The sequence below is a fragment of the Coregonus lavaretus genome (genome assembly GCF_964263955.1).
Source record: "Coregonus lavaretus genome assembly, chromosome: 4".
NCBI lineage: Eukaryota > Metazoa > Chordata > Actinopteri > Salmoniformes > Salmonidae > Coregonus > Coregonus lavaretus.
In genome coordinates this window covers 51,511,367-51,535,437 of record NC_139991.1, presented here as the reverse complement: position 1 = coordinate 51,535,437, position 24,071 = coordinate 51,511,367, and the positions used below count along the sequence as shown (strand labels likewise).

Genomic DNA, 24,071 nt, shown 5'->3' with positions numbered 1-24,071 from the left:
CACCCTCACCCTCTCCCTCCCTCTCTCTCTGATCTGACAGTGGTGATGTTGTCTCTGGTCATTAGCCAGGCTGTAGGGTTATTAAACAGTTGTCTCCTCCACTACCCAGATGATCTACATTATAAAACTATCAAGATTATCATCTATCAAACATTTTAAAATACTATCAAGATAAAAGAGTCTTGGAGCAACATTGTACTGTGTTTGTGTGTTCAGATATACTTTAATTTCAGAGGCCCTATTGTCAGCAGATGAGATGGAAACAATGTTTTGGAGCGGAGCACTATTGATTTTGGCACACACACTGGGATTATTCCTGGAATTTTTACAGAACGTTTTTGGGCATCGTACGTGTGTGTGTGTGTGTGTGTGTGTGTGTGTGTGTGTGTGTGTGTGCTTGCGCACCTGCTCTGTGTGGATGCTGTCCACAGTTGGCGTCAGATCCACACCAAAGCGCCGGCCTCATTTGATGAGGGCCACAGTGCTAGTTTGTGTGGCTCGTATCCACACACATTCCATCCACACACACTCAGCTGCTGGCCAGAGAGAGAACCACACTCTAATCTGTAGGCATATCTCACATGTTGGTCTAACTACTCCTATTTTGCTGTAGATGATTTTTTTTGAAAATAATATTTGCTTTTTACTCCATGGACATACATAGACATGTAATAATTGAATAATGTCTTTACATATGTTGATTTGATGTCTCTGTGTCTTTAGGTGACCATCCTTCGAGGAAAGGACGGCTATGGCTTCACCATCTGCTCTGACTCCCCAGTGAGGGTACAGGCTGTCGATCCAGGCAAGGCTCTCCTTTCCCTGCTGTCTGTGTGTTGATGTGTGTGTGTTAGTCTAGATGTGTAGTTGTGTGTATATCTGACCCAGCCTTGCCCTCTACTGTCCTGAGGTGGTCAAGCATATCAGGTTTGTGTGTAAATGATTGGGTAGAAGCTTGTGTGTGTAACTGCCGAATCTCTTGTCTTGAGGTGGTCGGCTGTTTGTGTGTGTGTGGGTATTTGCGTGAAATCTCTCCGTGTGTGTGTGTGTGACCCTCTACTGACCTCTCTCCTTTCTTCAGGTGGTCCGGCGGATCAGGCAGGTCTGCAGCAGCTGGACACTGTGCTGCAGCTCAATGGTCAGCCTGTAGAACAGTGGAAATGTGTGGAGCTCGCCCACGCCATCAGGTACTACAGGCAGGGAGACACAGAGGAAATAATGGACTAAACCAACTTTGATAGGGATAACTATCTTCAACACTTATAGCTCCCCATGTACATTTTAAAAGTGTATCTATGCACAGCAAACCCTATATAGACACTCTGGCCTGTAGCCTCTTTGCTCACGTCCTTTGCCTTTGATAAGCTTACCTTTTCACATTCCCTCTCTCCCTCCCTCTACAGAAACAGCTCCAATGAGATCACGGTTGTGGTATGGCGCACCGGGCTGGCCGCCAAGCCCAGTTTTGAGGGCCTCATCCACCGGCCCTCCTACAAGCCCAACTATGACACCCCCTCGCCCCCCACCAGGCGGAGGGACAGGTCCAAGGACCGGCTAGACCGGGACAAGACCCCCCCGGCCGTGCCCCCCCTCCCTGCCCACCACAGGACCAGCCGCCGGGTGCTGGTCAACGGCTCTGAGGGGGGCGGCGGGGGAGGGGGAGGGGGGCCGTGGGGGGAGAGGGGGCGTGTAGGAGGGGGGGCGGAGGAGGTGGATGGTAAAGCCCGGAGCCAGACCCAGACCCAGAGCCACACAGCCACGCTGAAGGGGACTAGAGTGAAGGCGTCCAACGGAGATAACTACATAATCCTGGCCCCCATAAACCCAGGAAGCCAGGTACTGGCGGAGGAGCAGAGGCTCATGGTCCATCCCAGGCTCCTGCCCTACCCCCTTGATGGCACTATCTAGACCCTGACATACCCTGGAGATCTCAATATGTGCCATTCATACCTGCCACAGATCCGTGCCAATCCTACCTGACATACACTATCTGCCATCTAAATCTGAGATATACCCTGCCATTCTAACCTGAGAAATAACTGTGTAATTCAAACTGACACATGTGCATTCTGTAAATCAAAGATACAATATATAGTAAATAGTTAAATAGGTAGTTGAATGAGACATTTTGAAAAAATAGTATACAACCAAGAGTTGAGATTTGCTTCACCAGTAAGTAGTATTCAAGCCCATATACGGGGAAAGCCACATTTGGCCCATGGGGTGTTCTATCAAATGATGCACACTGTAACATCCTGTGACATACTGTATATGAGGCAATAGCTCTTTATGATAAAGACATAATAAAGTGTAACAAATGGAAAAAGAAACACACTGATTGTGAACTTGATTCCTTAACATCCCCAACCATACAACACTAACCATCCAGCCTGTAAAAATGGACCAGTTATGTTGAAGCAATGAATGCAGAGAACTAGAATCCCATAACTTCTAGTCTTTACTTAGTCCTCCATTATCTGTCCCACTGAGCTTGAACAGCCAATCACAGACAGTAATGCTGACTGTGTGGCTGAGGGCTAGCGTGACTCAGTAGCCTGGTTGTTAGAAGGCCTCTAGGGGAAGTGAAGGAGACTGTATACCCTGCTTTTCATCTAGACCCAGGGACCTAGACACTGTAGGGCTGTCGGTTAGTCTGGGAGCTGCTGCCTGCCTGGCAATCTAAGTGTGTGTGTGCGCTTGCTTAATGTGTGTGCGTGTGTAGGGAAGTGTGTTTGTCTGAGGGCAGCTATGCTACCTCAACATATATGGCATGACACAGGGCTCAGAGGGCATGATGGGAACGTCTTCTGTGTGTAAATGCTAAGAGGAGAGCACAGGGGTTAGGGGGTTAGGAGTGTGAGGGGGTGGACTGCTGTGGAGGGCTGTGGAGGAGGAGTGGATGGAGTGGGGATAGGATGCAGATGAGGGGATAGCGAGAGAGGGCGAGAGAGGGATAAGAGAGGGAAACCCCCCATTAATCACCTTCCCTATGGGAAACATGGGATAGGGAACAGAGTAGATATGGGTAGTACATCAACAGGTTGGAATAATGGTTGTAAGAAGTAGAAGGGATTAATGGGGTAGAGAGAGGCAATTATGGATGGATGAAGGGTACAGCAGAAGAGGGAGAAAGTAGAGGAAAGGAAAAATGTAGATAAAGCAGTTGCCAAAGTGGATGGAAATAAGAGGATAGAACATTTCAGACTAAATCCAAACTTTGAAGCATGGGGTAAATGAGCATCTATCCTCCTCAGCCTGGTCAGCCTGGTCACAGGTCAGAGCAGGCATACAATCCATGATGATTTGGTTTCATCTTGTCAGCCAGTCCCCACTGAAACACACACAGCAGAGAAATCAATCATGGAAGATAGTTGGATGTACCAGCCATTGATATGCCTCTGGTTGGGTCACCTCTTTCTCCTGGCTTCTTATATATCGGGTAGATCTTATCGTTAGGCAAAGTTCTAGGATCAGCTCCCCCCTCCCCCATTACATTTCCAGGGGCAACGTTACTAGGGTGCTTGAGTAGTTATCTGTAGGCACAGTTAAGGATCAGCTCCCTCCATCAACCATTCAATTTCCAAGGGCAATGTCATCCTTCTCTAGTATTCATAGTGCTAAGGTACAGTACAGTGTGTGGTTGACGTCTGTGTCACTCAATGCCATAGGAATCAATGAACAGCACAGTCACCATCATGTATCAACAGCACACATTAGCTATCAGAACACTGGGTCTATTCCTTGAGTTGAACACACACATATTGAATATGTGACATGGCTCAATGGCCTGATATCACATAGGCCTACTGCAGTACAGTAGAAATGGAGACAGCCAACAGTCTGTGGCCCCATTCCATGCTCAACATGACCATTGCTTCAATTTGACTTCATGTTAGGCATTTATTATGGTGAGATGGATACATTACATTACATGTGAAAGTATCCTAAAGCAGTGTATTGCTTAATGGTATTGGTCAACAGAACCATTGATTGTGATGTTTTTGTCTCTTTCAGATATTGAGGCCTGTCTACCAGGACAACCATGGTACGTTGGGTAAGCCATGTATTACTGACTACGATTTGAATGAACAATGTGGTTTGTCAGGACAATTCTATCTATAACCATTGTACTTTTATGTTCCCAGGCTAACTCCCAGTGTGTATGTATGTGGTGTGTTGTGTGTGTGTGTGTGTGTGTGTGTGTGTGTGTGTGTGTGTGTGTGTGTGTGTGTGTGTGTGTGTGTGTGTGTGTGTGTGTGTGTTTGTGCGTGTGGTGTCTCTCAGCAGGGAGGATATACCCGGGTCAGGCCAGCATGCCCCAGACACAAGGGTCTGGCGGTGCCCCGCCTGGGGGTGTAGGACTAGCAGGCCGGACCACCTTCCTACGACGCTCCACTAATGCCAAGATGTCTAAGCCATCCGATGCCAACCTCTCTGGCCAACCCCCACCCAGCTACCAGCAGGCCCAGAGCTCCAACTTTGCTAATTACCAGAACTGTACTATAGTACGCTCCCATGTACCACACGGCAACCCGCACAGCAACTATGGCTACGTCAAAGCAGCACCCAAGATCCTCATCTTCCCCATTTTTGTTCAGGTGTGTGTGTGTGCGTGTGTATGTGTGTATAAGTGACTCACCATATTTCCACTACCATCTTTCCATCTCTCCATTAGTGCCATTAGGGGTTTTCCCCTTTTATTTGGATAACTTTGAAGAAAACCACACCATGTTTGTTGCAATGCTCCTCCTCTCTGTGGTATGTGTGTAGCTACAGTGGGGAAAAAAAGTATTTAGTCAGCCACCAATTGTGCAAGTTCTCCCACTTAAAAAGATGAGAGAAGCATGTAATTTTCATCATAGGTACACGTCAACTATGACAGACAAAATGAGAATTTTTTTTCCAGAAAATCACATTGTAGGATTTTTTATGAATTTATTTGCAAATTAAGGTGGAAAATAAGTATTTGGTCAATAACAAAAGTTTCTCAATACTTTGTTATATACCCTTTGTTGGCAATGACACAGGTCAAATGTTTTCTGTAAGTCTTCACAAGGTTTTCACACACTGTTGCTGGTATTTTGGCCCATTCCTCCATGCAGATCTCCTCTAGAGCAGTGATGTTTTGGGACTGTCGCTGGGCAACACGGACTTTCAACTCCCTCCAAAGATTTTCTATGGGGTTGAGATCTGGAGACTGGCTAGGCCACTCCAGGACCTTGAAATGCTTCTTACGAAGCCACTCCTTTGTTGCCCGGGCGGTGTGTTTGGGATCATTGTCATGCTGAAAGACCCAGCCACATTTCATCTTCAATGCCCTTGCTGATGGAAGGAGGTTTTCACTCAAAATCTCACGATACATGGCCCCATTCATTCTTTCCTTTACACAGATCAGTCGTCCTGGTCCCTTTGCATAACAGCCCCAAAGCATGATATTTCCACCCCCATGCTTCACAGTAGGTATGGTGTTCTTTGGATGCAACTCAGTATTCTTTGTCCTCCAAACACGACGAGTTGAGTTTTTACCAAAAAGTTCTATTTTGGTTTCATCTGACCATATGACATTCTCCCAATCCTCTTCTGGATCATCCAAATGCACTCTAGCAAACTTCAGACGGGCCTGGACATGTACTGGCTTAAGCAGGGGGACACGTCTAGCACTGCAGGATTTGAGTCCCTGGCGGCGTAGTGTGTTGCTGATGGTAGGCTTTGTTACTTTGGTCCCAGCTCTCTGCAGGTCATTCACTAGGTCCCCCCGTGTGGTTCTGGGATTTTTGCTCAACGTTCTTGTGATCATTTTGACACCACGGGGTGAGATCTTGCGTGGAGCCCCAGATCGAGGGAGATTATCAGTGGTCTTGTATGTCTTCCATTTCCTAATAATTGCTCCCACAGTTGATTTCTTCAAACCAAGCTGCTTACCTATTGCAGATTCAGTCTTCCCAGCCTGGTGCAGGTCTACAATGTTGTTTCTGGTGTCCTTTGACAGCTCTTTGGTCTTGGCCATAGTGGAGTTTGGAGTGTGACTGTTTGAGGTTGTGGACAGGTGTCTTTTATACTGATAACAAGTTCAAACAGGTGCCATTAATACAGGTAACGAGTGGAGGACAGAGGAGCCTCCTTAAAGAAGAAGTTACAGGTCTGTGAGAGCCAGAAATATTGCTTGTTTGTAGGTGACCAAATACTTATTTTCCACCATAATTTGCAAATAAATTCATGAAAAATCCTACAATGTGATTTTCTGGATTTTTTCCCCTCCGTTTGTCAGTCATAGTTGACGTGTACCTATGATGAAAATTACAGGCCTCTCTCATCTTTTTAAGTGGGAGAACTTGCACAATTGGTGGCTGACTAAATACTTTTTTCCCCACTGTACATATGCTTCTGTCATAAACACATTAGAATTAACTAAATTTCCTCTACATGCCTACGTCCAAGCACTCATGCCCACTGTCAGTGTGTGATCGTATTGCAAAACTGGACTACCCACTTCCCCGGATTCTACAATCGTCTGTAATAGTACTTCCTGCTGACTAACTGAGTCACCGAGCTGCACAGTGAAACAGCCCTGTGGTCTCTCTAGCTCCAGTCCGGGTCCACAAGAGGATGTGGCTAACAACCCCGCTGCACTGGCGCTTTTAGCCTAGTGCCTCTTCACAGATTGAGACCTTTATAGAGCATCTCACAGATTCCTGCAGTCACAGCTCACACTGTGAGGATCTCTGTAGAGACTGGTGCGACTGTAGCTACACGAGAGCCGCCAGCTGCACAGCCTGTAGTGTTCCCTTTGGTGGGCAGAGAGCATGGAGCTTGGAGCCAGAATGGAGATGGTACTGTAGCTACATGCTCCCTCATGTACGGCTATGTTCATGAGAACATCCCTCCCAGACATGTCTATCAATCTGTATCTCTATTTAGTGGTATTTGTGAGTGTTGTGAATGATATTGGACTGTAATAGCAGTGTTACGAGTTATATATCAGTGACTTTGGCTGTAGTATTGTGTACTGTCATTATAAGTGATATTAGTTAATGTAGTGTGTTTGAAGTGATATTAAACTGCACTATTTTGCCCTGGATGATAATGTAATCTTCATTTCATTCCTAGTATGTTGCCTAAACTTAATCTAACTTTAATCTAATGTCAATCTAACCCTTAACTCTACTCTCCTCCTGTGTGTGCAGCCTCTGGACCTGTGTAACCCCACACGGACTCTGGTGGTCTCTGAGGAGATGATCCTCCACGAGAGCAAGCACCTCTCCATTAAGGTAAATGGCTTCTGACGAGAGGTCTGTGTGTGTGTGTGTGTGTGTGTGTGTCAGGATCAGTAAGTAAGATGGGACATGTAAATGTTTTTGACTGAGAGTATTTAAGAGAGGAACATGTTGTGAGTATCTGACACAAGTCTCTATACTGCCACTGTAGTTCTCTTCCTTCATATTCTACAACTGCTAATGTTTTTCGGGTTTGTTTAACTGTCAAAATGTTTCTGGAATGCACTATGGAGATTTTTTCCAGCCCTTGTCAATGTTCTTAAATACCCTCCCAGTGCCTCTGTCTGTGGTGTGTTGTGTGCTACCAACAGAGAACAGAGGAAACAGAGGAAGAGACCACAGTTAAAAAAACCTCTGGGTGGCTGCTGCACTGCGTTGGGCATGTCTCCTCTCCTCTCCTCTCCTCTCCTCTCCTCTCCTCTCCTCTCCTCTCCTCTCCTCTCCTCTCCTCTCCTCTCCTCTCCTCTCCTCTCCTCTCCTCTCCTCTCCTCTCCTCTCCTCTCCTCTCTTCTCTTCTCTTCTCTCTCTCTTCTCTTCTCTTCTCTTCTCTTCTCTTCTCTTCTCTTCTCTTCTCTTCTCTTCTCTTCTCTTCTCTTCTCTTCTCTTCTCTTCTCTTCTCTTCTCTTCTCTTCTCTTCTCTTCTCTTCTCTTCTCTTCTCTTCTCTTCTCTTCTCTTCTCTTCTCTTCTCTTCTCTTCTCTTCTCTTCTCTTCTCTTCTCTTCTCTTCTCTTCTCTTCTCTTCTCTTCTCTTCTCTTCTCTTCTTTCTCTTCTCTCACACAGACAATGATACAGGACTAGCATTGGTACAAACCTTTTGCTAGTTTGCCAGAATCCATTTCATAGAGTTGGTTTATCATAGAGACGATGCTGACAACTCGGTTCCAAAATAACTCTACATCTCATAACTCTTTGAAAAGGGAGGGGGAGATAGAGCTCTCTTTTATGTCCTGTTCTGTCTGTGCACTCTTGCTTTTCTATTTAGCTCTTTCCATGTTTCTGTCTCTCTCTGTCTCTCTCTGTCTGTCTGTCTCTCTCTCTATCTCTGTCTCTGTCTCTGTCTCTCTCTGTCTCTCTCTGTCTGTCTCTCTCTCTATCTCTGTCTCTGTCTCTGTCTCTCTCTGTCTGTCTCTCTCTCTATCTCTGTTTCTCTCTCTCTCAATAAAATGAAATGAAATTCAAATGGCGTTATTGGCATGGGAAACATATGTTTACATTGCCAAAGCAAATGGAATAGACATTAGACAAAAGGGAAACCTCTTCACACCATCAGTGAGCTGTCATTTCTACTTGTAACACTTTTCTTTGTTCCATATGGCTCATTAACACTGTATACCGATAGTTGCAATTCATAGGTCATTGTTTATGACAGAAAATGTACATTGATATTCATATCTAGATTGTCAGCACAATTTCTATCCATTTATTTTCATTGGGAAATATTTGACTTGTTATTTAAGAGCAAACATAGTTGAAAGAAATGTTGAGGTTGTGGCACAGTATTTAATGGGAAACTGCTGAATAATACTACAAAAATATATGGTCTATCTGTCTATCTGAAATTCACAGATTATAGTAAATGTTGCTTACTGTACAATACTGTATTACACACATACAGTACCAGAGATAAAGTGAAATTGACCGGGGTCACACACTTACTAAAAAGTCATGACAATACACACAATGGTCTGAGGAATGATAATGTCCTGTGGCCCCCATTGCCTCTCTCATTCTTCTTCTCTCTTTTTCCTCGCTCTCGCTCTCTCTCCTCTCTCTCTCTCTCTCTCTCTCTCTCTCTCTCTCTCTCTCTCTCTCTCTCTCTCTCGTTCTCTCTCTCGTTCCCTCTGTCACGTTTCCTGACCTTTGTGTTGTGTTATCAGTGGGAGAACCATGTGGCCTCCAGAACTTCCTCTACAGTTACTTATCAGTGGCTACATAACCATTGAGTAGCATCATCAGTACAGTACAATGGACTGGGGGACTTTCTTTTGATTGATGATTCATCGAGGTTCCATTGGTTCCAGACAGTAGTTTCAATCAAATACAGTATTCACTAAATGCATTTGCTGCCTCTCTCTCTCATATTTTATAAACCATACTGTATTTCAGTTTTTACGAGAATGCTTCAAAAAGAGCAATACAGTACAAAGGGCTCATGTTGCCCATATTTGCCCTTGTAGTTGTAACTGCCTGTAAGTCATGCAGTCATTCTATAGACTGGTGGTTGAATGTGATCACCTCCCTTTGGACTTGGCTTTAGTGGAAAGCTACAATACCAGGTTGTGGTGGATGAGGGTGGATATGTAATACACAGAAGTTTTCCACCCTGTGTTTTCTGGGAATGAGAGAGCGGAGCGAGATAGGGAAGCCATGCCAAACTGGGCAGCCATTGTGATAATATTGTCCAGGAAATGTGATGGAGAGGTGTGTGTGTGTGTGTGGGGGGGGGGGGGGGGGGGTTTGCTAGGTGGTTGGCAGAAAGGGTGTTTGACCTCACTCAATACATGCACAGTGATGTGATGTCAAGTTTTAGCAAGATGATATTTTCAGCAACTCAGTCTCTCCCCTCTCTCTCTCTCTCTCTCTCTCTCTCTCTCTCTCTCTCTCGCTCTCACAAACACACACACACTCAAACGCACATCCTGACAGGTTGATTCTGGGCGACCTTCCTATCTATTCCCCTCTCACCTCCCTGAGAAGACAAAAGAGATCAGCTGTGATTTTTTGGTTGTTGTTGAGGGGTTGGCTTAAAAAACAACTCTGACCCTGTTGACATGAGTCTTCTTGACATTCTCTTCCTCCCTGAGGGGTTCAGGTCTGTGGACATATCTAATTGATTGATAGCAGACAGGAGAGGAGGGATAGAGAGAGGGAGGGAGTGGGGGCTCTGTGCGGAGGACTGGATGTTAGAATATCCCTCTATCACCTGCTCTGTGGGTTTCAATTGTGTTCATGTGTGTGTGTGTGTGTGTGTGTCTACTGCAGATAAAAATGGACAGTACTGCATACGTACTGTGAAGTATTGTCTTTTCTGTTCCAATTCTTCACAGTTTTTTCACTTTCATTGTGCCAGATAAGCTTTTCAGATCCTCACTGTGTCTCGGAGCAGAGCATCGGAGCTGAATGGTAATTGTGGCCCCTGGCTGGGACTTGATAAAAGAAGACAAATATTTAACAGTTCGTGTTTGTAGATAATCAGTGTGAGGCCAGACATCTCTAACATCCAGACATCTGTATTATTACAGCTTTTACCTTGGTGATGCAAGACTGGCCGTACTACCCTGGGCGCACACCAAACTCCCACACACACATACACATCGAAATACACACATATGCCTGCGCACAAGCACGCATTCACACACACACACGCACAAGTAATAGTGGTTGAGTGCTTTTCTGTAGAGAGCAAGTATAGAGATAAAGCTTACTGACATCTCTGCACCAACCTACTTCACCCACCCACACACAGACAGACCGACAGACCACAACAGCAAGACCATCAGTATCGTCTCGATCTGCATAGAAACCACATACACAAAAAAAATAACATACCCCGCCCACACATAGCCTACACACACTGTTTGCTGTATTGTGTTGATGCATATGATAAAATACCTTTGCTGTAGCTTCCTTGGTGTTGCCCAGAGGGGCTTTACTGAGTGTGTTGTTTGTTTAACACTAATGTGAGGCCTGACCTTTAACAGTTAGTACTGTGCCTTCTGTTAAGAGAAACAGGGAAATACATGCCACTGACACACACACACAAACACAAACACATTCACGCACATAAAGTATTTGCATACACATTATTATTTATTGCAAACAGTATTGCACGTGCACAGACATAGTATATTAAAATCAAATCAAATTGTATTTGTCACTTGCGCCGAATACAACAGTATGTAGACCTTTCTGTGAAATGCTTACTTAGAGTTAAGAAAAATATTTATATTAAACTAAAGTAAACAATAAAAGAGCAACAATAAAATAATAATAACGAGGCTATATACAGGGGGTACCGGTACCGAGTCAATGTGCGGGGGTACATGTTTTATTCGAGGTAATTGAGGTAATATGTACATGTACAGTTGAAGTCGGAAGTTTACATACACTTAGGTTGGAGTCATTAAAACTCGTTTTTCAACCACTCCACACATTTCATGTTAACAAACTATAGTTTTGGCAATCGGTTTGGACATCTACATTGTGCATGACACAAGTACTTTTTCCAACAATTGTTTACAGACATATTATTTCACTTATAATTCACTGTATCACAATTCCAGTGGGTCAGAAGTTGACTGTGCCTTTAAACAGCTTGGAAAATTCCAGAAAATGATGTCATGGCTTTAGAAGCTTCTGATAGGCTAATTGACATCATTTGAGTCAATTGGAGGTGTACCTGTGGATGTATTTCAAGGCCTACCTTCAAACTCAGTGACTCTTTGCTTGACATCATGGGAAAATCAAAAGAAATCAGCCAAGAACTCCGATTCTTTTCCCCCAAACGCCTGTACAAACAATAGTACGCAAGTATAAACACCATGGGACCCCGCAGCCGTCATACCGCTCAGGAAGGTGACGCGTTCTGTCTCCTAGAGATGAACGTACTTTGGTGCTAAAAGTGAAAATCAATCCCAGAACAACAGCAAAGGACCTTGTGAAGATGCTGGAGGAAACAGGTACAAAAGTATCTATATCCACAGTAAAACAAGTCCTATATCAGCATAACCTGAAAGGCCGCTCAGCAAGGAAGAAGCCACTGCTCCAAAACCGCCATACAAAAGCCAGACTACGGTTTGCAACTGCACATGGGGACAAAGATCGAACTTTTTGGAGAAATGTCCTCTGGTGTGATTAAACAAAAATAGAACTGTTTGGCCATAATGACCATTGTTATGTTTGGAGGAAAAAGGGGAAGGCTTGCAAGCCGAAGAACACCATCCCAACTGTGAAGCATGGGGGTGGCAGCATCATGCTGTGGGGGTGCTTTGCTGCAGGAGGGACTGTTGCACTTCACAAAATAGATGTCATCATGAGGAAGGAAAATTATGTGGATATATTGAAGCAACATCTCAAGATATCAGTCAGGAAGTTAAAGCTTGGTCGCAAATGGGTCTTCCAAATGGACAATGACCCCAAGCATACTTCCAAAGTTGTGGCAAAATGACTTAAGGACAACAAAGTCAAGGTATTGGAGTGGTCATCACAAAGCCCTGACCTCAATCCTATAGAAAATGTGTGGGCAGAACTGAAAAAGTGTGTGCGAGAAAGGAGGCCTACGAACCTGACTCAGTTACACCAGCTCTGTCAGGAGGAATGGGCCAAAATTCGCCCAACTTATTGTGGGAAGCTTGTGGAAGGCTACCCGAAATGTTTGAGCCAAATTAAAAAATTTAAAGGCAATGCTACCAAATACTAATTGAGTGTATGTAAACCTTTGACCCACTGGGAATGTGATGAAATAAATAAAAGCTGAAATAAATCATTCTCTCTACTATTATTGTCACGATCGTCATAATGAGCGGACCAAGGCGTGAAGTCCTCGGTCAATAACACAAACCTACACGGAACAAGATCCCACAAAACACAAGTGCACAACAGGCTGCCTAAGTATGGTTCCCAATCAGAGACAACAAGCAACAGCTGATTCTCGTTGCCTCTGATTGAGAACCACCCCGGCCAACATAGAAACACATAACCTAGAACAGAACATAGAACACGAAACATAGATACTACACAAAGAAACTAACACACTGGCTCAACATACAAGAGTCCCCAGAGCCAGGGCGTGACAATTATTCTGACATTTCACATTCTTAAAATAAAGTGGTGATCCTAACTGACCTAAGACAGGGAATTTTTACTAGGATTAAATATCAGGAATTGTGAAAAACTGAGTTTAAATGCAGTGGCGGCTCCTGAAAAAATTCTCAGGGGAAGCAATTTTTCTGATGATTTAGGTGACCTACACACATTTAAAAAAAGATATGTCCAGCAACAACATGAAGACAGGGGCAGCATAGAAGTCAATACCAGTAGCATTTATTGACTGATCTCAAAAGTGTTGGCTTACCAGGGTTGGTGGAGCACTCAGTTTCATCTTTGCCTCGCAAAGCTAACTCAAACACTCCGCAAAACTTCACACACTGGATTAGCCGGCTGAGGATGTGGCGGTTCTTGCTAATGTCGTAGTAAATATATTTGTTATAGTGAATATGGAATATGATATGTTGAGTAAAATGTTGTGCTAAGATCTATTTAGGTCAGGAGCTGGTTATAAGTTCTGTTCCTATCCAATAACAATGGACAAAAGGGTCCTATCTTGTCAGCCTTGTCAGTTTCAGTTCTCCAGTAAACTTGTGATTATCAACACTAACCTCATCGTTGTGGCGGCGGACAGCTAGCCTGTATCCCTCATCCAGTTGAGTGGGAATGTTCACTCTCCCCAAAGCAGACAATCTCAAACAGCTATCCATGTGGGTCTTTGACAGCTCATGTTTCTTAATCTTTCCTGAAAGATGGTGCATGTCCGTTACACACCAGTCGCTGTCCAAGCGGTGCTGTCTGCCGTGCCGCCTTCAGGGTGAAAGAGTAAGCAGGGGGTAGCAGAAGACTGCATTAGCTACATCGCAGCCTGCTAGCCAGGTTTTTCGTTCGTACCAATTTTTGGAAAATCCTCGGGTGTAGGACTTCCCCCCTTTAGTAGAAACCTGTTGAATTATTAAATTTGGTCTGGGAGGTCCTAATTGTTTCGTTGCCAATTTATCTTCATTTGTTCGCCGACAAAAAGGAACTTCTTTCAAAGACACAATCGAGTTGCACTGAAGCCTATCCATTTTGATAGAAGTAGTGAATTGATTGACGCTGCTACCCGCTCTTTTCTTAGTTACGTTCATGGTTATATGTTACGTATGACGAAAGCGCGTAAGTGCAAGCCCTTCGAAACCCATAGAGATTGTATTGAAAGCTCTGATATTTGAAAAAAATAGATTTTACATGGGAGTCTATGACAGACTTCTGGGCGATTTTCAACCTGACTGAAATCGCCCCAAAAGGGGGGGGGGGGGGGGGGCATTTGAAGCACGACTTTAGCCTGATTGGACATTTAGTGGCACTGTGGCAGATCAGACGTCTAGATTACAACACTGATAACTACTTTTGCCGTGATATAATTGATTAGAAAAAAAATCCCTTCCTTTTCCCGTTTGGCAGTGCGTCGCCCATATCGCCCTATTGAACACACCGCCCCTGTTTAAATGTATTTGGCTAAGGTGTATGTAAACTTCCGACTTCAACTGTAGGTAGGGGTAAAGTGACTATGCATTGATAATAGATAATAAACAGCGAGTAGCAGCAGCTAGACTTGCCGTGTGTTAGGAGAGAGAACAGTCTATGACTAGGGTGGCTGGAGTCTTTAGCAATTTTTAGGGCCTTCCTCTGACACCGCCTGATATAGAGGTCCTGGATGGCAGGAAGCTTGGCCCCAGTGATGTACTGGGCTGTACGCACTACCCTCTGTAGTGCCTTGCGGTCAGAGGCTGAGCAGTTGCTATACCAGGCGGTGATGCAACCAGTCAGGATGCTCTCTATGGTGCAGCTGTTGGACTTTTTGAGGATCTGAGGACCCAAGCCAAATCTTTTCAGTCTCCTGAGGGGGAATAGGCATTGTTGTGCCCTCTTCACGACTGTCTTGGTGTATTTGGACCATGATTGTTTGTTGGTGATGTGGACACTAAGGAACTTGAAGCTCTCAACCTGCTGCACTACAGCCCCGTCGATGAGAATGGGGGCGTGCTCGGCCCTCCTTTTCTTGTAGTCCACGATCATCTCCTTTGTCTTGATCATGTTGAGGGAGAGGTTGTTGTCCTGGCACCACACCTCCAGGTCTCTGACCTCTTCCCTATAGGGTGTCTCATCGTTGTCGATGATCAGGCCTACCACCGTTGTGTCGTCGTCAAACTTAATGATGGTGTTGGAGTCGTGCTTGGCCACGCAGTCATGGGTGAACAGGGAGTAAACCCCTGACGGGCCCCCGTGTTGAGGATCAGCGTGGCAGATGTGTTGTTGCCTACCCTTACCACCTGGGGGCGGCCCGTCAGGAAGTCCAGGATCCAGTTGCAGAGGGTGGTGTTTAGTCCCAGGGTCCTTAGCTTAGTGATGAGCTTTGAGGGCACTATGGTGTTGAGTGCTGAGCTGTAGTCAATGAACAGCATTCTCACATAGGTGTTCCTTTTGTCCAGATGGGAAAGGGCAGTGTTGAGTGCAATAGAGATTGCATCATCTGTAGATCTGTTGGGGCGGTGTGCAAATTGAAGTGGGTCTAGGGTTTCTGGGATGATGGTGTTGATGTGAGCCATGACCAGCCTTTTAAAGCACTTCATGGCTACAGACGTGAGTGCTACGGGTCGGTAGTCATTTAGGCAGGTTTCCTTGGTATTCTTGGGCACAGGGACTATGGTGGTCTACTTGAAACATGTAGGTATTACAGACTTAGCCAGGGACAGGTTGAAAATGTCAGTAAAGACACTTGCCAATTGGTCAGCACATGCTCGGAGGACACGTCCTGGTAATCCATCTGGCACTGCGGCCTTGTGAATGTTGACCTGTTTCAAGGTCTTACTCACATCGGCTATGGCGAGCGTATGGTGTCGGTCCGGTCCTGTATGGTGAAGTTTCACTGATACACATGCTATGCTGAAAAACTAACTGACACACACATCTAATAGCAGCTCGAGTGCAAAGCGCCAGTCCAGTCACCATTGAGACCTAGCACTTTACAGTAGGTTATAGAGGGCTAGGGGAGGGGTAACCCAGTCTGTTTAGGCTTAAAATCAGGCGTTCTCTCTCCTGCCTGCCTCATTGTTTGGCCTATCCACTGACAGGCAGGAGACAGAGAAGTCCCTCTGCCAAAAATACCCCCCCCCCCCCACACCCCCGACACAGCACAACCCGAAACACACACACCCTAGGGTCAGGAAGGAAGGCAGTTTGGGAAGGCAGTGTGTGTGCCCTTCTCTTCTCTCACACGCAAGCCTCCCACTCCTTTATCCCCACCCTCCACAACCCCCTACCCTTCAAACATGTACCAGTTATAATTTGTCTTTAGGGAGGGTGACTGCCAGTTTGTTTAGTTAGTCAGTCAATTTAGGTGCTTAAAATGCTTCAACCGCAAGCAGTTGTGGACTGGTGTCTGTACCTTCATATTTCTCTATGTTAGCAAGGCTTTTGCTTTAGTGGGTCAGAAGAATAGTAAAAAAACTCATTAATAAGTTAGACTAGCTAGGGTTTGGATAAGTCATGCATACACACAACATGCAAATGTCATCTTTAGGGGTGCTTTGGAAGTTGAAGCAGTGTTTCTCTAGAGACCATGGTGCTCTGTCTTCCTGTGTGAACTACACTTCCTGTTGCATATAAGGTTGCAGTTTAACACTGTTCTGAAGGCACTTTGTAGAGGCGAGAGGGGCTGTGTATGTGTGTGTGTGTCTGTGTGTTTGTGTGTTTATATGTGTGTGTGTCTGTGTGTGTGATGCTCTGTCCCTGACACAAGATACACAGCTACTCTGACATTGCAGGGTGAGAACTCCTGCACTACCCAGATTATCGATTGATATTATCATCTATCAAACATTGTAAAAGACTATCAAGATGATCATCTATCAAACATTTGAAAGACTATGAAGATGATCATCTATCAAACATTTGAAAGACTATGAAGATCATCATCTATCAAACATTTTAAAAGACTATCAAGATTATCAGCTATCAAACATTTTAAAAGACTATCAAAATTATAATCTATGAAACATTTAAAAATACTATCAAGATTATCATCTATCAAACATTTTGAAAGACTATCAAGATTATCATCTATTTTGATAATATATTTTGGATGATTCTGAGAAATGTCAAAATTTACACAGAAGGGCAGTTATGACGATGAAAATATGGTGCTGATAGACATGGCCGCTCTGTTTCTGGCTCCTAAGCAATTTGGCAGTATTTGTTTTTTTGTGTGTGTTATTTCTCACATTATTAGCTCAGAACGTCTGCACTATTACATACAGACGGAAATAACTTTTGGATATTAGAGCGGCGGTAATTCACCAGCATTTTAACCAGAAATCCGACATTCCTAAATTGGACCTTTTGTTCGTACCCCCCAAGGAAATTCCACTTATCCCAGAGACTGCTCCAAGACACCGACGGCGGAGAAGAGGTATTCGGAGTGGACTTTTAGTCCGACTCAGGAGGTGTGCATACCATCCACCAATTCCGAGTATATTACTCGCTAATGTTCAGTCCCTGAACAATAAAGTAGATGAGCTCAGGGCGAAAAGCTCCTTCCAGAGAGACATCAGGGACATACTCTGTTTCACGGAATCATGGCTCTCGCCGGATATACTGTCCCCGTCCATACAGCCAGTTGCGTTTTCAGTACATCGCGCAGACCGGAATAAAGATCTCTCTGTGAAAAAGAAAGACGGAGGTGTATGTTTCATGATTAACTACTCATGGTGTGATTGTGGTAACGTACAGGAACTCAAGTCCTTTTGTTCACCCGACCTAGAATACCTCACAATCAAATGCAGACAGCATTACCTCCCAAGAGAATTCTCCTCGGTCATCGTCACAGCCTTGTATATTCCCCCACGACGGCTCTCAAGGAACTACACTGGACTTTGTGCAAACTGGAAATCGCATATCCTGAGGCCACATTTATTGTAGCTGGAGACTTTAATAAAGCAAATCTTAGGAAAATGCTACCAAAGTTTTATCAACACATTGCCAGCGCCACTCGCGCGTCAAAAACTCTTGACCATTGCTACTCTCCTTTCCGGGATGGCTACAAGGCCCTCCTCCAGCCTCCCTTTGGCAAATCAGATCACGCCTCCATCCTGCTCCTCCCTTCTTATAGGCAGAAAATCAAACAAGAAATACCCATGGTAAGGACAGTTCAACACTGGTCTGACCAATCGGAATCCATGCTTCAAGATTGTTTTAATCACTCGGACTGGGACATGTTCCGGGTTGCCTCTGAGAATAACATTAACTTATACAGTCGTGCTCAAAAATTTTGAGAATGACACAAGTATTGGTCTTTACAAAGTTTGCTGCTTCATTGTTTTTAGATATTTTGGTCAGATGTTACTATGGTATACTGAAGGGTAATTACAAGCATTCTATAAGTGTCAAATGCTTTTTTTTTTTCTTTTTTTTTTTTCTTGGGGGTAGATCAGCTTAATATTGCAGATAGATTGTAACCTCCATGAATGTAATTGTCTGCATCACTTCCAATCACCCATGTTTATATATATATATATATATATATATATATATATATATATATATATATATACAGTGAGGGAAAAAAGTATTTGATCCCCTGCTGATTTTGTGCGTTTGCCCACTGACAAAGAAATTATCAGTCTATAATTTTAATGGTAGGTTTATTTGAACAGTGAGAGACAGAATAACAACAAAAAATTCCACAAAAATGTACGTCAAAAATGTTATGAATTGATTTTCATTTTAATTAGGGAAATAAGTATTTGACCCCTCTGCAAAACATTACTTAGTACTTGGTGGCAAAACCCTTGTTGGCAATCACAGAGGTCAGACATTTCTTGTAGTTGGCCACCAGGTTTGCAAACATCTCAGGAGGGATTTTGTCCCACTCCTCTTTGCAGATCTTCTCCAAGTCATTAAGGTTTCGAGCCTGACGTTTGGCAACTCGAACCTTCAGCTCCCTCCACAGATTTTCTATGGGATTAAGGTCTGGAGACTGGCTAGGCCACTCCAGGACCTTAATGTGCTTCTTCTTGAGCCAGTCCTTTGTTGCCTTGGCCGTGTGTTTTGGGTCATTGTCATGCTGGAATACCCATCCACGACCCATTTTCAATGCCCTGGCTGAGGGAAGGAGGTTCTCACCCAAGATTTGACGGTACATGGCCACGTCCATCGTCCCTTTGATGTGGTGAAGTTGTCCTGTCCCCTTAGCAGAAAAACACCCCCAAAGCATAATGTTTCCACCTCCATGTTTGACGGTGGGGATGGTGTTCTTGGGGTCATAGGCAGCATTCCTCCTCCTCCAAACATGGCAAGTTGAGTTGATGCCAAAGAGCTCGATTTTGGTCTCATCTGACCACGACACTTTCACCCAGTTCTCCTCTGAATCATTCAGATGTTCATTGGCAAACTTCAGACGGCCCTGTATATGTGCTTTCTTGAGCAGGGTGACCTTGCGGGCGCTGCAGGATTTCAGTCCTTCATGGCGTAGTGTGTTACCAATTGTTTTCTTGGTGACTATGGTCCCAGCTGCCTTGAGATCATTGACAAGATCCTCCCGTGTAGTTCTGGGCTGATTCCTCACCATTCTCATGATCATTGCAACTCCACGAGGTGAGATCTTGCATGGAGCCCCAGGCCGAGGGAGATTGACAGTTATTTTGTGTTTCTTCCATTTGCGAATAATCGCACCAACTGTTGTCACCTTCTCACCAAGCTGCTTGGCGGTGGTCTTGTAGCCCATTCCAGCCTTGTGTAGGTCTACAATCTTATCCCTGATATCCTTGGAGAGCTCTTTGGTCTTGGCCATGGTGGAGAGTTTGGAATCTGATTGATTGATTGCTTCTGTGGACAGGTTTATTTTATACAGGTAACAAGCTGAGATTAGGAGCACTCCCTTTAAGAGTGTGCTCCTAATCTCAGCTCGTTACCTGTATAAAAGACACCTGGGAGCCAGAAATCTTTCTGATAGAGAGGGGGTCAAATACTTGTTTCCCTCATTAAAATGCAAATCAATTTATAACATTTTTGACATACGTTTTTCTGGAATTTTTGTTGTTGTTATTCTGTCTCTCACTGTTCAAATAAACCTACCATTAAAATTATAGACTGACCATTTCTTTGTCAGTGGGCAAACCTACAAAATCAGCAGGGGATCAAATAATTTTTTCCCTCACTGTATATATATATATATACAGTGGGGAGACCAAGTATTTGATACACTGCCGATTTTGCAGGTTTTCCTACTTACAAAGCATGTAGAGGTCTGTAATTTTTATCATAGGTACGTTTCAACTGTGAGAGACGGAATCTAAAACAAAAATCCAGAAAATCACATTGTATGATTTTTAAGTAATGAATTTACATTTTATTGCATGACATAAGTATTTGATACATCAGAAAAGCAGAACTTAATATTTGGTACAGAAACCTTTGTTTGCAATTACAGAGATCATACGTTTCCTGTAGGTCTTGACCAGGTTTGCACACACTGCAGCAGGGATTTTGGCCCACTCCTCCATACAGACCTTCTCCAGATCCTTCAGGTTTCGGGGCTGTCGCTGGGCAATACGGACTTTCAGCTCCCTCCAAAGATTTTCTATTGGGTTCAGGTCTGGAGACTGGCTAGGCCACTCCAGGACCTTGAGATGCTTCTTACGGATCCACTCCTTAGTTGCCCTGGCTGTGTGTTTTGGGTCGTTGTCATGCTGGAAGACCCAGCCACGACCCATCTTCAATGCTCTTACTGAGGGAAGGAGGTTGTTGGCCAAGATCTCGCGATACATGGCCCCATCCATCCTCCCCTCAATACGGTGCAGTCGTCCTGTCCCCTTTGCAGAAAAGCATCCCCAAAGAATGATGTTTCCACCTCCATGCTTCACGGTTGGGATGGTGTTCTTGGGGTTGTACTCATCCTTCTTCTTCCTCCAAACACGGCGAGTGGAGTTTAGACCAAAAAGCTCTATTTTTGTCTCATCAGACCACATGACGTTCTCCCATTCCTCCTCTGGATCATCCAGATGGTCATTGGCAAACTTCAGACGGGCCTGGAAATGCTCTGGCTTGAGCAGGGGGACCTTGCGTGCGCTGCAGGATTTTAATCCATGACGGCGTAGTGTGTTACTAATGGTTTTCTTTGAGACTGTGGTCCCAGCTCTCTTCAGGTCATTGACCAGGTCCTGCCGTGTAGTTCTGGGCTGATCCCTCACCTTCCTCATGATCATTGATGCCCCACGAGGTGAGATCTTGCATGGAGCCCCAGACCGAGGGTGATTGACCATCATCTTGAACTTCTTCCATTTTCTAATAATTGCGACAACAGTTGTTGCCTTCTCACCAAGCTGCTTGCCTATTGTCCTGTAGCCCATCCCAGCCTTTGTAAGTAGGAAAACCTGCAAAATCGGCAGTGTATCAAATACTTGTTCTCCCCACTGTATATACACTGCTCAAAAAAATAAAGGGAACACTTAAACAACACAATGTAACTCCAAGTCAATCACACTTCTGTGAAATCAAACTGTCCACTTAGGAAGCAACACTGATTGACAATACATTTCACATGCTGTTGTGCAAATGGAATAGACAACAGGTGGAAATTATAGGCAATTAGCAAGACACCCCCAAATAAAGAAGTGGTTCTGCAGGTGGTGACCACAGACCTTTTCTCAGTTCCTATGCTTCCTGGCTGATGTTTTGGTCACTTTTGAATGCTGGCGGTGCTTTCACTCTAGTGGTAGCATGAGACGGAGTCTACAACCCACACAAGTGGCTCAGGTAGTGCAGCTCATCCAGGATGGCACATCAATGCGAGCTGTGGCAAGAAGGTTTGCTGTGTCTGTCAGCGTAGTGTCCAGAGCATGGAGGCGCTACCAGGAGACAGGCCAGTACATCAGGAGACGTGGAGGAGGCCGTAGGAGGGCAACAACCCAGCAGCAGGACCGCTACCTCCGCCTTTGTGCAAGGAGGAGCAGGAGGAGCACTGCCAGAGCCCTGCAAAATGACCTCCAGCAGGCCACAAATGTGCATGTGTCTGCTCAAACGGTCAGAAACAGACTCCATGAGGGTGGTATGAGGGCCCGACGTCCACAGGTGAGGGTTGTGCTTACAGCCCAACACCGTGCAGGACGTTTGGCATTTGCCAGAGAACACCAAGATTGGCAAATTTGCCACTGGCGCCCTGTGCTCTTCACAGATGAAAGCAGGTTCACACTGAGCACATGTGACAGATGTGACAGAGTCTGGAGACGCCGTGGAGAACGTTCTGCTGCCTGCAACATCCTCCAGCATGACCGGTTTGGCGGTGGGTCAGTCATGGTGTGGGGTGGCATTTCTTTGGGGGCCGCACAGCCTTCCATGTGCTCGCCAGAGGTACCTGACTGCCATTAGGTACCGAGATGAGATCCTCAGACCCCTTGTGAGACCATATGCTGGTGCGGTTGGCCCTGGGTTCCTCCTAATGCAAGACAATGCTAGACCTCATGTGGCTGGAGTGTGTCAGCAGTTCCTGCAAGAGGAAGGCATTGATGCTATGGACCGCCCGTTCCCCAGACCTGAATCCTATTGAGCACATCTGGGACATCATGTCTCGCTCCATCCACCAACGTCACGTTGCACCACAGACTGTCCAGGAGTTGGCGGATGCTTTAGTCCAGGTCTGGGAGGAGATCCCTCAGGAGATCATCCGCCACCTCATCAGGAGCATGCCCAGGCATTGTAGGGAGGTAACACAGGCACGTGGAGGCCACACACACTACTGAGCCTCATTTTGACTTGTTTTAAGGACATTACATCAAATTTGGATCAGCCTGTAGTGTGGTTTTCCACTTTAATTTTGAGGGTGACTCCAAATCCAGACCTCCATGGGTTAATAAATTTGATTTCCATTGATAATTTGTGTGTGATTTTGTTGTCAGCACATTCAACTATGTAAAAAAAAAAAATTTAATAAGATTATTTAATTCATTCAGATTGTTCCCTTTATTTTTTTGAGCAGTGTATATACTCCCCTTTATTACTTTTCAACTCCGCCATCCTTTCCCTACTTGGGGTAAATTAGTGAACAACAATGCGTAGGCCCCTACTTCCAGCTTATACTTACTATCTACATTTTATGGACACAGTCAATTTTACAATAATTATATTTTATTTGTTTTTGCTCCTGAAATGCTTCTACTCTCCGATCATTTTCATGATGTCCATCCGGTTTGCTTCTATATGCCATATCTTTCTAACTGTGCTCTTTCCCAAAAGCTCCCAACATACAACCTATAGACTTATTATGGACACAGTATGCTTACATTATTAGTTATCTTGTTATTATTTGTTGTTATTTGTTATTAGTCCCATCCTTCAACTCCATTCAACACCTCCCATTTATCTCTTAACACCATCCATATAGGATTTCTATTTGCCATATATATTTCAACTGTGCTGTGATGTTTTAGTTCTGAACCTTTCTATTCTCATTGCTTCTACAGATTGTGAATTAAAAATAAACATTTTTGCTAAAAGTATTATTATATTATTGATCAATTGACTATGACTTTTCAGCTCACCCAGTAATGCTATCTGCAAGGTTAACTCCAGGTAAATATTGCAATCATTTAGCCATTCCTGGACCTGTGTCCAAAAACAAGCTACAAATGGACAGAACCAAAACAAATGATCTAATGATTCTGTCTCTTCACAGCAAAATCTGCAGAGCTGGGAAGATTGTATCCCCCATATAAATAATATTATATTGGTAGCAAGAATTTTATATAATGATTTAAATTGAAAGATTCTAATTTTTGAATCCGGTGTCGTTTTGCGTGTCAGTTCATAAACACTATGCCATGGGATCGGTACGTCAAAAATCTCTTCCCAACTATTTTGCAATATATATGGGACGGCTGTCAATCCTTTGATTCTTAAATGAAACTGATATACTTTTTTATTTATCACAGTTTTCCTTAACCAATTATGTTCTTTAATGCAAGGCCGACAGACAAGTTCCTTACTTTCTCCCC

The 24,071-nt window shown here is 44.4% G+C and overlaps 1 protein-coding gene across 2 annotated transcripts in view; it reads left to right on the top strand.

The window, feature by feature from the left end:
- The window catches only part of rgs3a (regulator of G protein signaling 3a), a gene marked incomplete at its 5' end in the record, with an annotated part of 320,527 nt that overhangs the window by 112,108 nt on the left and 184,348 nt on the right, over window positions 1-24,071 (top strand). For both annotated transcript variants that reach the window (XM_084159872.1, XM_084159873.1), the window contains 6 exons: window positions 724-805; window positions 1,082-1,187; window positions 1,404-1,836; window positions 4,015-4,054; window positions 4,285-4,598; window positions 7,185-7,268. In XM_084159872.1, the coding sequence (XP_084015998.1) occupies window positions 724-805; window positions 1,082-1,187; window positions 1,404-1,836; window positions 4,015-4,054; window positions 4,285-4,598; window positions 7,185-7,268 (1,059 nt within the window). The remainder of the gene's footprint in view (window positions 1-723; window positions 806-1,081; window positions 1,188-1,403; window positions 1,837-4,014; window positions 4,055-4,284; window positions 4,599-7,184; window positions 7,269-24,071) is intronic.